The sequence below is a fragment of the Tachyglossus aculeatus genome, chromosome 7 (genome assembly GCF_015852505.1).
Source record: "Tachyglossus aculeatus isolate mTacAcu1 chromosome 7, mTacAcu1.pri, whole genome shotgun sequence".
NCBI classification, from domain to species: domain Eukaryota; kingdom Metazoa; phylum Chordata; class Mammalia; order Monotremata; family Tachyglossidae; genus Tachyglossus; species Tachyglossus aculeatus.
Window position 1 is genome coordinate 62121947 of NC_052072.1, and position 16963 is coordinate 62138909.

Genomic DNA, 16963 nt, shown 5'->3' on the forward strand with positions numbered 1-16963 from the left:
TGGAACAACTGGGAGAGAAATGGGCATTGGTATCAATAAGGGTCAAGAAATAATTTTGCCAGGCAAGGATAAACTGGAAGTGGACAAAATCTGCCTCATATTTACATTTCCACCAGCAGCACTCTGTGGCTCGAGCACAAGAGCGAAGGAGGCAGAACATGGAGGTGATCCAGTGCTGTGGGTGTGTGGTATGAGATCGACCAAGGGATGGAGAGTGAGTTGAGTTCAGCAGAGAAGGTGGTGTTGAGAGCATCTGTTTGTTTAGAGTTGTTCAGAGTTGGTGAGGGTAGAAATTGTGCAGTGAGACTGTCATTCTTTCAATCGTATATATTGAGGCACTTACTGTGTGCAGAGCATTGTACTAAGTGCTTGGGAAGTACAAATTGGAGACTTACGATGAATACCTATGCTCCTTGGACTGTTGGATATTCTATGCCTTCAGGTATTCATAATTTTGAAACTTTTCCTTTTCCTCACTAAGAATTAGAGTGAGAAATACATAAACCCTAACTTTGTGCTAATTTCCAAAATTGCAGAGTTATTTTAAACCACACTGAATCATACTGTGCAGAAGATACTCATTGAATGGACAGTGACACTTAGTGTATCCCTGGTCCTTGGAGTTTACCAGGTTTTGCTATCAGATTTTGATCATGATGTCCTCTAAAGCAATCTTCTATTTTCTGCTAGACTGGGCCTATGGTTCACAATTATTTGACCTTTAAGATTTATATGTCTGCTTTCTGCAGTTATAGTTTTGATGTCAGACTATTAATCCTTCAAAGACTCCCTGTTTTAATGTTAACTGCCAGCAGCATTGATTTCAGTTGACATGAAAGTGTGCTTCAGCCAGCAATACGTTTCTTAATAATTCTGTTTACTGTTGCCTGCTTGATGTCCGTGTCCTGCCAAAAAACTATGAATGCAGAAAAATAGATTGCTGTTAATTCCTCCTCCCAAACTGGAAAAGACGCTTCGTACTCTCTAGGTCTCTGCTTTCACACTGTTCATTCACTGAAATCCTTTTGCTAACAGCAAACAGCAGAGCTTAATAGCTGTGAATTTTCCTGCTGCTGAAATGCAGTTAACTATTTCCTTGACACTTCTCTAGAGTGTTCTATCTTTTCAGCCTGGAATAGATTTATGTATTTTTAATAGCGAACAGTGTTTCTTTGAACTCTTGCTTCTTTGTATAATTTATATTCAGTCATGTTCACCAATGAGATTGTGTCATACGACCTTATATTTTACATAGAACCCTCAAGGTAAAGGACTGCTTGAGGGTATTTATTGACTCTGCCATTTCTTCAGAAGGTTTCACTGGTGCCTTAGAGTTCTGATACCCAAGTCTTGTGATGTCCTTAGGACATTGTGCTTACCTGCACAATCAGTTGTCTTGATTCCATGAAATGGCATTTCAGCATCCGCACTCTGAGTGCAATATTCATTTTCATTGGGAAATAAACAATCTGGGCAGCGGTAGAAGGTCAGTTTGCTTACTGTCAAGCCCAAGGTGGTTCATTACTGAAACTCCTTTAACAGGACAGATGTGCTAGTAAATATGTAAGACACTGATTTCATATGCTGAGCATCTTCATCACAACATAGTTTCAAAGGGGAAATAAGGACTGTTGCCGTTTCCCCCACAACTTCTCAGGCACATCTGTACTCTCCATCATTCAGTTAGCACAGTGTGGCCTAGTGGAAAGAGCACAGACCTGAGTGTCAGAGGACCTGGGTTCTAATCCCAGCTCTGCCAATTACTCTGCCTATTTCTTGCTGTGTGATCTTGGGCAAGTCACTAAACTTCTCTGTGCCTCAAATTCCTCAACTGTAAAATGGGGATTCAATACCAGTTCTCCCACCTACTTTAGACTGTGAGTCCCATGTGAGACAGGAACTGTGCCTGACCTAACTGACTTCTACCGAACCCAGCACTTAAAAAAGTGTTTGACACATAGTAAACGCTTAACAAATACCAAAAAGCAAACAAAACAAACACAAAACTTGTTACAAGGGAATGGCAAAGAAATCAGTTGCCTGAAAGAATGACCTAGTCATTAAGGGATGCCTGTGGATCCTTTTGTGTCCTGTTTTCTCTCCAGGGTATGATGTATCTGGAAGAAAGACGTCTGGTTCATAGAGACCTGGCGGCCCGGAATGTCCTGGTGAAATCTCCAAACCATGTGAAGATCACTGACTTTGGCTTGGCCAGGCTCTTAGAAGGGGATGAGAAAGAGTATAATGCTGATGGGGGAAAGGTGAGTGTCCCTGTTTTAAATCAACAGTGCTGGACCCTAGATCAATCAACCAATTGATCATCATGACTCAGTGGAAAGAGCCCGGGCTTGGATGTCAGAGGTCATGGGTTCTAATCCCAATTCCGCCACTTGTCAGCTGTGTGGCTTTGGGTAAGTCACTTAACTTCTCTGAGCCTCAGTTACCTCATCTATAAAATGGGGATTAAGACTGAGTCCCACCTTTTATCCCTCCAGCGCTTAGAACAGTACTTCGCACATAGCTTAACATGGCTTAACAAATGCCATTATTATTATTATTATTATTTATTGAGTGCTTACTATGTGCAGAGAACTGTACTAAGCACTTGGGAAAGTACAAAACAAAAGAGGGCCAGCGGAAAAGATCCCAATGTAATTTGTTGCCATTTACTACAAAGTAGTTATAGTAGAGTGGGAGTAGTAATCTACTAATTAGTAGTAGTAGTAGATCTACTAATCTACTACTAAGTACCTTGTAATGATCAAAGGTCTACTTTGTGCAAAGCTTTGTACTAAGTGCTGGAAAAGACAGACATGAAGCAGCATCACCTAGTGGATAGACCACTTCCTGGGAGACAGAAGAACCTGGGTTCTAATCCTGGCTCCACCTCTCGTCTGCTGTATGAGGTTGGGCAAGTCACTTCACTTATCTGGGCCTCAGTTACCTCATCTGTAAAATGGGGATAAAGACTGTGAGCCCCATGTGGGACTTGGACCGTGTCCAACCTGATTACCTTGTATCTACTCCTGCATTAAGTACTGTGCCTGTTACATAGCAAGTGCTTAACAAATAAAAAAAGTTGGATGAGATTCATTTTGCTAGCCTTAATAACCCAGATGTAATAACTTTTACAAAACAGTTCTCTCATTCACTGAATGTCCTGTGACAAAGCCATTAGTCATACAAGGTTTACAAGCTTTCCCCACTTTGATAGGAGATTGAAAAGTATCCTTGACTGAACTTTTGTTAAATAGAAATATGCCGACAGTTTAATTTTCTGTGAAGAAAACTGTAAATTAATTTATTTTACACTAGCTGTGAATGTCATCTGAAGATGCTGCTTTTCTGTGTTCTTCCAAGTGTTTCAGTGTATATATTAGTAGTCTTAAACTATATACTATGTTCTTCATACACCTTCTCTTCTCCTTCATCAGAAGCAGTATCAGGCATTTATTTTCCTCAGCTTTTGACCATGGACACATTCAGTTCTACCAAGCATAGATTCCCACTACATGTTTAAAAGAAAGCATTGTTAGGGAATTAGGTAATCTACTTCCAACGAAGCTCATCTCTTTGGATAGAAGAAATGGCTAACCAAATTTATGTATTATTACCAGTTTCTATCATTTCACTTGGACTGTAGATTAGTTTTTTGCTAAGTCCCATGCCATAGGAAAATTGAGTTTATTTAAAATACCTGAGACACTGAATTATAATACCACAAAATCTGGTTCAAAGGAATGACATGAAAACATGAAAGAAAAGGAAGAATTTAACCATGTTCTTAAGATGCCTCCTCTAGCTGAAGAGGAAACCTACTCATATAAAAAGGAGCCAGAGTCATACATTTGAACTTAAAGGTGTAAGTGAAAGGGATTTCGAGCTCAGTTAAACACATGAGGAAAATAAATTCACAAGACTGGCAGATCTAAAAATAAGGGAAAAAGAGAAATGGACTTTTTTGAACCATGGAAGGATGGGGAGGGAAGCCAACTAGCAGAAAGGAGGGGAAGTAAAGGGAAGTGAAGACTCAATCAATCACTGGAATTTATAGAGCAATTACTGAGTACAGAGTCTTGTACTAAGCCCCTGGGAAAGTGTAGCAGAAAAAAATTGCATTTTCCTTGACCTAAGGGAGCTTTCAGTCTAGTGGAGGAGATAGATAAATTATATTTATAAATAGTGAGAGCAGGAGGAAGAACAAGGATTAATTAAGATATAGTACAAATATGTCAGAAAGAAATAGCAAAATTTGTAATTGCATATATGTAAATGCTAAAGGTGAGTGTTGGCTTGATACAGCTATGGGGTATTGAGAATTAACTTGGGAAAGCTTCCTGGAAGAGGTGGGAATTTAGGAAAGCTTACAAGAAAGGGGAGGTCTGTGGTTTAGTAGATTTGGTGGGGAGTAATAACCAGACAGGAAACAGTGTGACATAAGAGTAAGGTACAAGTGGAAAGGGAACTCATCAAGAATAAAGAGGAGGAAGAGGGTATTTCAGACAAGAGGAAGGGCTTATGAAACAGTTGGAGATGAAAGAATTCCAGTGGGAGATGGCAAATCCTGATCAGATTTCCACGTACCAAACCTAGAGAATGAGTTGGCGGGGAGAGGAAGATGGCAGAGTTAGTGCAGAAAGGCCGATAGATCCTGGCCAGCCAGTTAATAATAATAACCGATGATAATAATAATGAGGCAGGATTAAAATCCAAGTCCTTCTGAATCCCAGGCCTGTGATCTAATAATGATAATAATGATGATAATGACGATGGTACTTGTTAAGCATTTGCTATGTATCAAGCACTGTTCTAAGTGCTGGGGTAATAGTAATATCATCAATCATATTTATTGAGAGCTTACTATGTGCAGAGCACTGTACTAAGCGCTTGGGAAGTACAAACTGGCAACGTATAGAGACAGTCCCTACCCAACAGTAGGCTCACAGTCTAAAAGGGGGAGACAGAGAACTAAACCAAACATACTAACAAAATAAAATAGACTAGATATGTACAAGTAAAATAAATAAATAAATAGAGTAATAAATATGTACAAACATATATACATATAATAATATGTATAGTATTACAGTAATAGTAATTATGGTATTTGTTAAGTGCTTACTATGTGCCAAACACTGTTCTAAGCACTGGGGTAGATACAAGGTAATCAGAATGCCCCTGGGGCGGTCTCACACTTTTAATCCCCATTTTACAGATGAGGTAACTGAGGCACAGAGAAGATAAGTGATTTGTCGAAGGTCACACAGCAGTCAAGTGGCAGAGCCAGGATTAGAACCCATGACATCTGACTCACAGGCCCATGCTCCATCTACTAAGCCATGCTGTTTCAGTGGCAGATACAAGCTAATCAGGTTGGACACAGTCCCTGTCCCACATGGGGTTCACAGTTTCAATCCACATTTCACAGATGAGGTAATTGATTTGCTCAAGGTCACAGAGCAACCAAGTGGAGGATCTGGGATTAGAACCTAGGTCCTTCTGACTCCCAGGCTTGTGCTCTTTGCACTAGGCCATACTGCATCCCAAAAGTTTGCTATAGCACTCTGATAACCAAAGTGCTCTCACATTTATTTAGTTCATTTCAACCCTCACAACAACCCTGTGAGATAGGGACACATGGCAGGTGTTACTATCCCCCATTTTACAGATGGGGAAACTGAGGTACAGGGAAGGTAAGTGACTCACCCATGGTCACATGGCATGGTAAGAGCACAGCTTGGACTCGAACCCGGGTCCTCTGGCTTGTAGACTGGAGTTCTGCCACTTTGCCACACCGCTTCCCCCAGGCCATTGTTCCACATGGGATTCACCATCTAAAAGGGACAGAGATAAAATATTTTATCCCCATTTTATAGATGGCAAAACTGGGACACAGAGGAGTTAATTGAGTTGCCTAAGGTCACCCATTCGGCAGCTGGTGGAATAGGAAATAGAACTCAGCTTTCTTGACCCCCAGTCTCGGGCGCAGTGCCTTTCCACAAGGCCAAGAAAAAGCAATGATAAAACTTTGATGTCTGTGGTTGGGCCTTTTCTTTTGACTTGAGCAGCACCTGAGAACTACTGGCTTCAACTACCATCTCTATGCAGATGATATCCAAACCTACATCTCCTCCCCTGAACTCTCTCCCTCTCTCTAGATTTGCATCTCCTCCTGCCTTCAAGACATCTCTAATTGGATGTCCTCCCATTACCTCATACTTAACGTGTCTGAAACAGAGCTCTTTATCTTCCCACCCAAACCCCATCCTCTCCCTGACTTTCACATCACTGTAAATGGCACCACCATCCGTCCCGTCTCACAAGCCTGTAACCTTGGCATTATCCTTGACTCCTCTTTTGTTCAACCCACATATTCAAACTGTCACCGAATCCTGTTGGTCCCACCTTCACATCGCCAAGATCCGTCCTTTCCTCTCCATCCCAACTGCTACCACGTTAATAGTCACTCATCCTATCCCACCTAGATTATTGCATCAGTTTCGCTGTTGACCTCCCAACCTCCCATCTCTCCCCACTCCAGTCCATACTTCACTCTACTGCCTGGATCATCTTTCTACACAAACATTCAGGACATGTCATCCCCTCCTCAAAATTCTCTGCTGGTTGCCAATCCACCTCCATATCAAGCAAAAACTCCTCACAGTTGACTTTAAAGCACTCCATCATCTTGTCCCTCCTACCTCACCTCATTTCTCTCTTTCTACAACCCTGCCCACATACTTGGCTCCTGTGATGCTAACCATCACCCTGTGCCTTGATCTCGCCTGTCTCGCTGCTGACCCCTGCCTCACATCCTGTCTCTGGCCTGGAGCACCCTCCCTCCTTAAATCCGACAGACAATTACTCTCCCCTCATTCAAAGCCTTAATGATGGCACATCTCCTCTAAGAGGCCTTCCCAGGCAAAGCCCCATTTTTCATCTCCCACTCCCTGCTGCATTGCCCTAACTTGCTCCCTTTGCTCTTCCCCCCACTCCCAGCACCACAGCACTTATGTATATATCCATAATTTTATTAATTTGTATTGATGTCTGTCTCCTCCCTTCTAGACTGTGAGCTTGTTGTGGGCAGGGATGGTCACTGTTTACTGTTTTATTGTTCTTTCCAAAGCGCTTAGTACAATGCTCTGCACACAGTAAGCACTTAATAAATATGATTGAATGAATGAATGCAGGCATCTCAGGAGAGCAGTGACATTAAATTAAATTAGAGAAGTCTCATAAGCCTGCGTGTCAGAAGACCTAGGTTCTAATCCTGGCTTTGCCACATATCTGCTGTGCAATCTTGGGCAAGTCACTTCAATTCTCTATGCCTCAGTTACCCCATCTGTAAATTTAATAGGATTAAATCCTATTCCCTCCTTCTAAGACTGTGAGCTCCATTTGGAACAGGGACTTTATCCCACCTGATTAACTTGGCTCTGCCCCAGTGCTTAGAATAGTGGTTGGCATGCATTAAGCACTTAACAAGTATCATTATAACAAGTATCATTATAAAACATTAATCTCTCTGAATGCAGGAATGCCCCAAAAGAACCACAGCCTAAAAATAATACAAACTGTTGTGTTATTAAAATAATACAATTTTAATTCATGACTTAAGTACTCTAATAAATCTGTTTTTCCCCTTTATCTGGATGTCTAAATGATCAATATCCTAAAGACAGTCTAAAATATTTATCGAATTTTAGGGCTATGAGGCCTGCTTAGAACAGTTTTATTATTGAATGTGGCTTAGTTTCTCTTGTGTGTCAAGTTGTAGAATTTATCCTAAAGAAAATCCATTAAGTTTCAAATGCTTAACAATCTCAAGGTCCTGGGTTAGCCACCCAGAATTATGTATTGCTTCTTTACTAGAATGTCCTGTAATTCACAGCTTGAAAATTTGTTCCCTGTGGGAAAATTCCTTTTAATATTTGTGCAATGGCCTTTGATAATGATAATGACAATAATAATAATGATATAACAAATGATAATATCTGTTAAGCACTTACTATGTGCCAAGCAGTGTGCTAAGTGCTGGGTTAAATACCAAGCCCTGTCCCAGTCTAAGTCAGAGGGAAACCAGGTATTGACTCCCCTTTTTACAGATGCAGAAACTGAGGCTCAGAAAAGTGAAGTGATTTGCCCAATGTCATTCATTCATTCATTCATTTAATCGTATTTATTGAGCACTTACTGTGTGCAGAGCACTGTACTAAGTGCTTGGGAAGTACAAGTCAGCAACATATAGAGACGGTCCCTACCCAACAACAAGCTCACAGTCTAGAAGGGGGAGACAGACAACAAAACAAAACATGTAGACAGGTGTCAAAATCATTGGAACAAATGGAATTAAAGCTATATGCAAATCATTAACAAAATAAATAGTAAATATGTACAAGTAAAATAAATGGAGTAATAAAGCTGTACAAATATATATACAGGTGCTGTGGGGAGGGGAAGGAGGTAGGGCAGGGGGATAGGGAGGGGGAGAGGAAAAAAGGGGCTCAGTCTGGGAAGGCCTCCTGGAGGAGGTGAGCTCTCAGTAGGGCTTTGAAGGGAAGAAGACAGTTAGCTTGATGGATGTGTGGAGGGAGGGCATTCCAGGCCAGGGGGAGGACGCGGGCCGGAAGTCGACAGTGGGACAGGCGAGAACAAGGTACAGTGAGGAGGTTAGCGGCAGAGGAGTGGAGGGTGTGGGCTGGGTTGTAGAAGGAGAGAAGGGAGGTGAGATAGGAGGGGGCGAGGTGATGGAGAGCCTTGAAGCCGACATTATCAAAGTCCATTGCCTAAATATTAAAAGGAATTTTCCCACAGGGAACACATTTTCAAGCTGTGAATTACAGGACATTCTAGTAAAGAAGAAATACATAATTCTGGGTGGCTAACCCAGGACCTTGAGATTGTTAAGCATTTGAAACTTAATGTCACACAACAGGGAAATGGCAGTCAAGATTGCTGAGTCCCATGCTCTTTCCACTAGGCAACCCTGCTTTCCCGGAAAAACTAGTTGAATAGCTTCATTCTAACAATAATAATAACAATAGTGATGGTATTTGTAAAGCACTTACTATGTGTCAAGCACTTTTCTAATTGCTGGGGTAGATACAAGCTAATCAGATTGGACATAGTCCCTCTCCCTTATGGGGCTCAAAATCTTAATTCCCATTTTCAGAAGAGGTAACTGGGGCACAGAGAAGTGAAGTGACTTTCCCAAGGTCATAGAGCAGACAAGTGGTGGAGCCAGGATTAGAACCCCAGGTCCTTCTGACTCCCAAGCCTGTGTTCTATCCACTAGACCACGCTTCTCCTCACCAAAACATTCTCTCTTTGGTGAGCCAGGAGTAGCCAAAGATTTTAAAATCCTCTGTAATGAATAACATAGAACTGTCCACATCTGAGAGAAATTAGATTCTCCCAATATATAATGTTGAGGAGTTGCAGAACACTATGGGAAGTTAGCCCATCTTGTACAATGAGTCAGTGGAAAGAGTCCTGGGATGGGAATCAGAAGTCCTGGATTCAAGTCCCAGCTCTGCTCCTGGCTTGGTGAGTGCTGGTAGGAAATTCATTTGTGCCCTTGTTTCTGGCAACTAATAGATGGACCTAATCATATTTACTCCCCTTTATCTCAAAGCAATAATGTGTGGATAAAATAATCAAGATGAAGAGGCTCTGGGCTCTTTTTAAAAGCATTATATAAACTCAGTTTTATGAGATCCCTCCTGGGTAAGGGAGGTGTAAATGCAATGGGGTTAAATAGGCCCAGGGTCTAGAATTTGTGATAGGAAAATAGAACTTTTTTTAAATAGTTATAAAACTTACATTTCCCTGTTTCTCTGTAGATGCCAATTAAATGGATGGCTCTAGAGTGCATTCACTATAGGAAATTCACCCATCAGAGTGATGTTTGGAGCTATGGTAAGTAAATCCAGGTAATTTAAAGTGATTATGGTTATGAAATTTTCTATTATGAACAATTTCATAAATATGCTAAAATATTGTATTTTTCTTTTTTCTTTTTAAAAAATAAATCTAAATGACACTATTACCTGTCTTCAGTGCTATTTCCCTGCTCACAAAGCCACATCATTACAATGGCCTTGCTGGGTTGACTTTTCTGCTGTAATCTCAGGTTTGGAAGCAGTTTGGCTGATCACTGTGACAGAGGGAAAGAAACCATTTCTCAGTTTAGGTATAGATTCATTGGCTCGTGTAGCCCAAGGCCATAATTTTCACAAACTCTTTGAAAACATAGCTCTAAAAGCCATGAATGTCGGAAAACATTTTCTGGCTTATGGTATTCTCTGTACTCCAGTAAGATAAAAGGAAATGTGTCATGACAAAGGATGAATACAGAGAAATTTAAAGAGGAAGGAAGAAAGAAACAAGGAAGGAAGGAAGGGAAGGAGGAAAGAAAGAAGGAAGGAAGGAAAGGTTTTAATCCCAATTCAGCCACTTGTCTGCTGTGTGACCTTGGGTAAGTCAGTTACCTTCTCTGTGCCTCAGTTACCTCATCTGTAAAATGGGGATTGACTGTGAGCTCCATGTGGGACATGGACTGTGTCCAACCTGAATAACATCTCAGTAGTACAGGCCTGGCGTATTTTAAGCACTTAACAAATACCATTAGAAAAAAGGAAGGGAGAGAAAAAGTGTGAGGGAGAAACATTCATGTGTGCCCCAGTTTAATTTCATGCCCAAAGGTCAGACAAATATTCTATATTGAAAAAGATTGATTTTTCTAATAGTAACTAATTTAATTGCTTTAGCCAAAATGTGAGGATAAGCTATTTATCCAACTGCCTGGCTTTTTGTGCCTTAAAATGTCCAGGTATTAGCAGAGAAAAGCTGGGTCCTTTTTTCCCTGAAACTCTGCCTTCCAGTAGGAAATGATGAGCGTAGGGCCAATCTCCTATATTTCACTTTGATATGCCAGACTTTGGAATTCTATGGGTTCTAATCCCATCTCTGCCACTTACCCGCTGGAAGTCCTTGAACAAGTCACAACTTTTTCTGTGCCTCTCTTCCCTCATAAGTACTTAGTACAGTGCTCTGCACACGGTAAGCACTCAATAAATATGACTGAATGAATGAATGAATCTGCAAAATGTGGATTCAATATCAATTCTCCCTCCTACTTAGACTTTGAGCCCATGTGGGACCCACTTGTCTGAAATCCACCACAGAACCTAGTAGAGTCCTTGGCACATAGTAAGCATTTAACAAATACTGCAATTATTATGATTACTTATGGACTGGGCTATCACAGGGATCTCTGTTAAACCAATTCAACTGGATCACTGTGACCAGGCCCTGGGCTTGTGAGATTTCTGTGCTTCTGTTGTTCATGCCCATTTCACATGCTGTGTGAAAGTGGTAGCAGCAAAAAGCCAGGGGAGTCTGTGGTGAATCACTCTAGCAACTTCACATTGCTTTAACTAAATGGCCCTGGGATGTGTTGCACTACCCTCCCTGCCTTAGTCTTTCCTGTGGGTAGCAGTGGAATTCAGAACTTGCTGTTGCTGGCTGACTTCACTCACTTCCTTGGAAACGACCAATCAATCAGTTAATCAATTGTATTCATGGAACATTGTATTAAATGCTTGGGTGTTTGCAATAAAGCAAGTAGATCCAATCCTTCCAGGAGTTTTTAATATAGAGGGGAGGCAGACATTTAAATACATTTTAAATAGGGGAAGCAAAGAAGTTAAGATAACAATGATGGTTAGGGGAAGCAAAGAAGTTAAGATAACAATGATGGTTATTTGCCCATTCATTCATTCAATCATATTTATTCAATCATATTTTTGAGCACTTCCTGTGTGCAGAGCACTGTACTAAGGGCTTGGGTGGGTACAGGTTAATTAGTTGGACACAGTCCAACTCCTTCATCGGCCTCGCAGTCTAAGTAGGAAGGAGAATGGGCATTGGATCCCCATTTAACAGATGAGGAAACTGAGTCACAAAGAAATTAAGTGACTTGCCCAAAGTCACATATCAGGCAAGCAGAGAAACAGCATGGTCTAGTGGACATAGCACAGGCCTCAGAGTCAGAAGGATCTGCTTTCTAATCTCAGCTTCACCACATGTCTTGGAGTAACCTTGGGCAAGTCACTTAACTTCTCTGTGACTCAGTTCCCTCATCTGTGAAATGGAGATTAAGATTGTGAGCCCCATGTGAGACATGGAGTGTACCTAACCTGATTAGCTTGAACCTGCCCCAAACTTAGTACATTGTGTGGTGTGTAGTAAGAGTTTAACAGATACCATAAAAAAAAGTGGTAGAGCTGGAATTAGAATTCAGATCCTTTGCTAAATGTACAAAAGCCCAGGTGCAAGCTTTAGATACAATGCAGAGTTTCTCTAACATGGGTTTTTTCCAAGAATATAAACCCCATTTTATAGGAGAACTAGGTGCAGGTAGAACTGAAATCCATTTCTAAAGGAATTCTGAGCTGAAAATTCACTACCAGTATCATTTGCTAATTTCAAAAAGATGAAAACAAGCCAAACAGCAACAAGGAATAGTGATGGCTTGTTGTTAATCTTTGGTATGTACTGAGTATTTTCCTGCCGACAGGCCCCTGTATCAAGATTTTCATATTAGTGCTATAGAAGGTGTGTTGGTGCCTGCCTAAGAGCTTAGGGCCTGCAGATTCAAGGGCAATAAGGAGGAAAAATAGGAAACAAAATATTGTTGATGAAAAATACATATCTAGCATGGATATCATATGGGATGGTATGGATTTCAAGTGGATCATCAGATTTAAATAGGGAATTTCTTTACACTTGTATTTGGGAAGCTTAGTCAGAAATGTTTGAGAAATCCAGATTCCTACCAGCGGAGAGAAAACAGATGAAGGAGAAAAAAAAATCCATTATTTTTGGATGTATCTTTTACCTATCTCTCCCTGGATTCGGTACAACAGTCTGCTAAATATTATTGCTGGCCTGCAGGCAGATTTTAAATGACCTGTAAAATAAAAAACAGCAAAATATTGGGATAGTAGTCACACTTTTAATATTAAAGTATATCTTATGGGAGAAATTCTGTAAATGTGATACATTATTTATCTTCATGTGGAGCTGCAGAACCCTGGGGCAGATCTTGAAAATAAATAAATATAAAAGAGAAGACAGGGAGCTCAATTTGAACCATGACAAAAGCCATCAACCCAGGCTCAGAAGGCACTTGGGAGATAGACCCCACCTGACTGGGAAGACTTGCAAGCAGGAGACAGTTACATAAGTTAGTTCAGTAATGCACCATTGGGAAAACCATTACTGGGAGTTGGAAGAAATGTGTAGCAGCTCCACTTTTTACTTTCAAATGATGAGCTTTCTGGGATGTTTTCTGGGGTCTTTGCTTTGTGGCTTCCTCCTGACAGCATTATCAACTCTGCTTCAGTGTAATGTAGGCTGTGGGTTGGACCCTGGCTATTCTCCATTTTCTTTGTTTAAACATCTTGGCCTAACTCATGGAGGATAAAATATGGGAGAGAAGCAGGCCCTCTCCTTTTCACCCCCATCCCATCTTTCCCAAGTAGATATTTCCTGATGAAGCAAGCTTTCAGTCAATCAATCAATGGTATTGATTGCTTACTCTGCACAGAGCACTCTACTAAGGTTTTTTGAGGGTACGACAAAGTAAACAGAATCCCTGTTTGCTAGAAAAATCTAGTGGAGAGACAGACACTAAAATAAATTACAGGTGAGGGAAGCAATATATGTACATAAGTTCTGTGGGGATGAAGGGGCAGGGTATCGAAATGTTTAGGGAGTGGGATTAATTGCATGGGTGAAGTAGTAGGGAGGGAAAATGAGGTAGGGGCATGAAAACTTATTATCTAAAGGAAATAATAATAATAATCATAATAATTGTGGTATTTGTTAAGTATTTACTATGTGCCAAGCACTGAACTAAGCATTTGGGTAGATACAAGATGATCAGGTTGGACACAGTCCTAGTCCCACATGGGATTCACAGTCTAAGGAGGAGGGAGAGTGGGTATTTAATCCCTATGATACAGATGAGGAAACTGAGGCCCAGAGAATTTAAGTAACTCACCCAAGGTGACAGAGCAAACAAGTGGCAGAGCTGTAAGTAGAATTCAACTCTTCTGACTCCCAGGCCAGGGATTTTTCAACTAATCCTTGACACTTCTCTGTGATTTTAATAGTAGGACTTTGAAGATGGGGAGAAGAGTGGTCTTTTGGATATGAAGCGGGAGGGAATTTCAGGTAGGAGGGAGTGTGCTAGCAAGGGGTCAAAGGCAGGAGAGATGAGTGTGAGCTATAGTGAGCAGGCTGGTATTAGAGGAGGAAAATATGTGTGGGATGGATTGGAATGGGAGAAGAGTAAGCTGCTGAGGATAGTTTTGAAGTGAACACTGAAGGAGAGGGCCAGAACACTCAGGACAATTAGCCATGGAGCCCAGTGGCCATCTGGGGCATCCCCAGGCCCTTCGAAGCATCTCTTAGAAATTGCTCTAATAATTAATAATAATTATGGTATTTGGTAAGTGCTTACTAGGTGGATACAAGATCATCAGGTTGGACAAAGTCCCTGTTCCACAGTCTTAATTCCCATTTTACAGAAGAGGGAACTGAGGCCCAGAGAAGTTAAGTGACTTGCCCAAGGTCACACAGCAGACAAGTGGCAGAGCTGGAATTAGGACCCTCGACCTTCTGACACCCAGGCCTGTGCTCTATCTACTAGGCCATGCTGCTCTGCAGAGTCCCATAATGCACCTGTTTGAGGAGTCAGAGTGGAACCAAAGGATAGTATGAGCATTAGAGTCCAGAGAGGGACGTGTCGATTCCTCAGTCTTGCACTCATAGGGGGAAATGTCCTGAGAAATTCTCTCTAAACCCTTTGTCTAGGAGTCACGATTTGGGAACTCATGACTTTTGGAGGGAAGCCATATGATGGAATTCCAACTCGTGAAATCCCAGATTTACTGGAGAAGGGGGAGCGCTTGCCACAACCTCCCATCTGCACCATCGATGTCTACATGGTTATGGTCAAATGTAAGTTTAACAAATCTCTTTCAGGTGGACAGGCACGCAGGAAAAAGAATAAAATTGAGTCACAGGAATAAAAAACTTTATCCCAAAACATGCAAAGGCAGAAATAAACTGCAATTGAAAATATTATGTGAATTTCATGGGTTCAAAACAGAGGACTATCTTTGTAGTTTGAGACCTAATTTAGTTGTTTCTTGCCATTGTGAAAGGATGCCTTTTTGTGCAGTGGAGTCCAAACTATTGACCCTTGTTTTTATTTTTCTTCTGAAGAGAATTAAGTTCATGATGTCTAGATATATACTCAAATTATGTGGACAATCTGTAAATAAACTTCTAATAAGGAAGCAAATAAAAGCACTACAAAAATATTAAATATATTGTGAAAACTATTGAATGAGATAAAAAATAAAACCTGAAGTCAATGAAAATTGGCTCATCCAGTTGAGCAGTTTTGGTGGGGGATTCCTATAGCATGGGGGATTCCTATAGCACAGAAAGATGTTGAGTTTTTACATTAGATCAAATCTGCAGTGAGCAGACAACTGGACATGGCCAAGCTGCCCTTTTCCCTCAGGACACACACCCTGCAAATGTGTTTTCAACACATTTCCAAGCCTAGACTTCAATTTAAATAGAATTAGGGAAGTCTCTGGGGTTCCTGAAATTAATTTCAGGGAGATTTACATCCAGCTGCTTAATCTATTTGATCTGGGTCTTTCCCTAATGGATGTTTGGCAAGGCTGACAATGGAGCAAATCAATGAAGGGGCAGAAGTTTCTTATTAATAAAGGATTTGAGAGCCAGAGCTGCTTTGATATCCCTCACTGCACCAGATGATGCAATCTGACCACTAGCAACGAATTAAGGATTTTTTTCTAGAGCCCCTCAGGCCATACTCTACTGCTCTGGATCTTTGTCCTCAGGGCCAGGAAACACTCTTCCCTTGACAAAAATAAGTGTCCTGGATTCCCAGAGCACTTCGCTCTAAGCCTTGCGAGTTGGGTTTCAGTCTACAGCAAAAGGATCATTTTACTCAGAAAACCAGTGAAGCTTCTTGCTTGGATTCTGCTCAGTTAAGCAGAGGTTGTTGGTTGAGATACAGTATTCAGACTCACTGCTGAGTAACCATACACTTGGGTGATGGCCTATAGGTTTCTCCAGGGAGAAAAGGCTGGTAGGTAGTTGGGCTAATGGCAGCTTCTGTACAGAAAGCACCATTCACTTTGCATTTACTATTTCAGAGCAGGGAAAGTTCACTTTCTCATACATTTGTGCTTCACAAAAGGCACAGAAAATGCCTTTAATTAAAGTCCCCCCCACCTGCCAATCACCCCTCCCCTGCCAACAAGGGTACATTCAATCAATTAATCAGTCAATCATGTTTTGCTTTGTTGTCTGTCTCCCCCTTCTTGACTGTGAGCCCTTTGCTGGGTAGGGACAGTCTCTATATGTTGCTAAATTGTAGTTCCCAAGAGCTTAGTGCAGTGCTCTGCACACAGTAAGCGCTCAATAAATACGATTGAATGAATGAATGAATATTTACTGAGTGCTTACTGTATGCAGAGCAGTGCACTAAGTACTTGCCTGTAAGTTCCTTATGATGAGGGATCGAGTTTACCATTGTATTTTACTTTCCCAAGTGCTTAGTAAAGTGCTCTGCATAGGGTAAGCATTCAGTAAAAATACCATTGATTGGTGGATTGATAAACTGATGGACAGATAGACATTACCTGCCAATCCATTCCTCCTATCACCCCCAAATTTAAAATGCATACAAAAAAAAAACAAAGAGGGAAATTCTGTGGGCCCATCCACTTTGAGCTTTGAAGCCAGGTCTGTATACCTGATACTGACAAATTCACATTCAGGCAATTCTGCCCTGTAATACTCACCCATTCCAATTCCACACACATGCACCCAATTTGTTTCTTCC

At 41.1% G+C, this 16963-nt stretch overlaps 1 protein-coding gene across 2 annotated transcripts in view; it reads left to right on the top strand.

The window, feature by feature from the left end:
• Positions 1-16963, top strand: part of ERBB4 (erb-b2 receptor tyrosine kinase 4) — a 1221345-nt gene that overhangs the window by 1166207 nt on the left and 38175 nt on the right. For both annotated transcript variants that reach the window (XM_038749108.1, XM_038749109.1), the window contains exons 21-23: positions 2106-2261; positions 9846-9921; positions 14887-15033. In XM_038749108.1, the coding sequence (XP_038605036.1) occupies positions 2106-2261; positions 9846-9921; positions 14887-15033 (379 nt within the window). The remainder of the gene's footprint in view (positions 1-2105; positions 2262-9845; positions 9922-14886; positions 15034-16963) is intronic.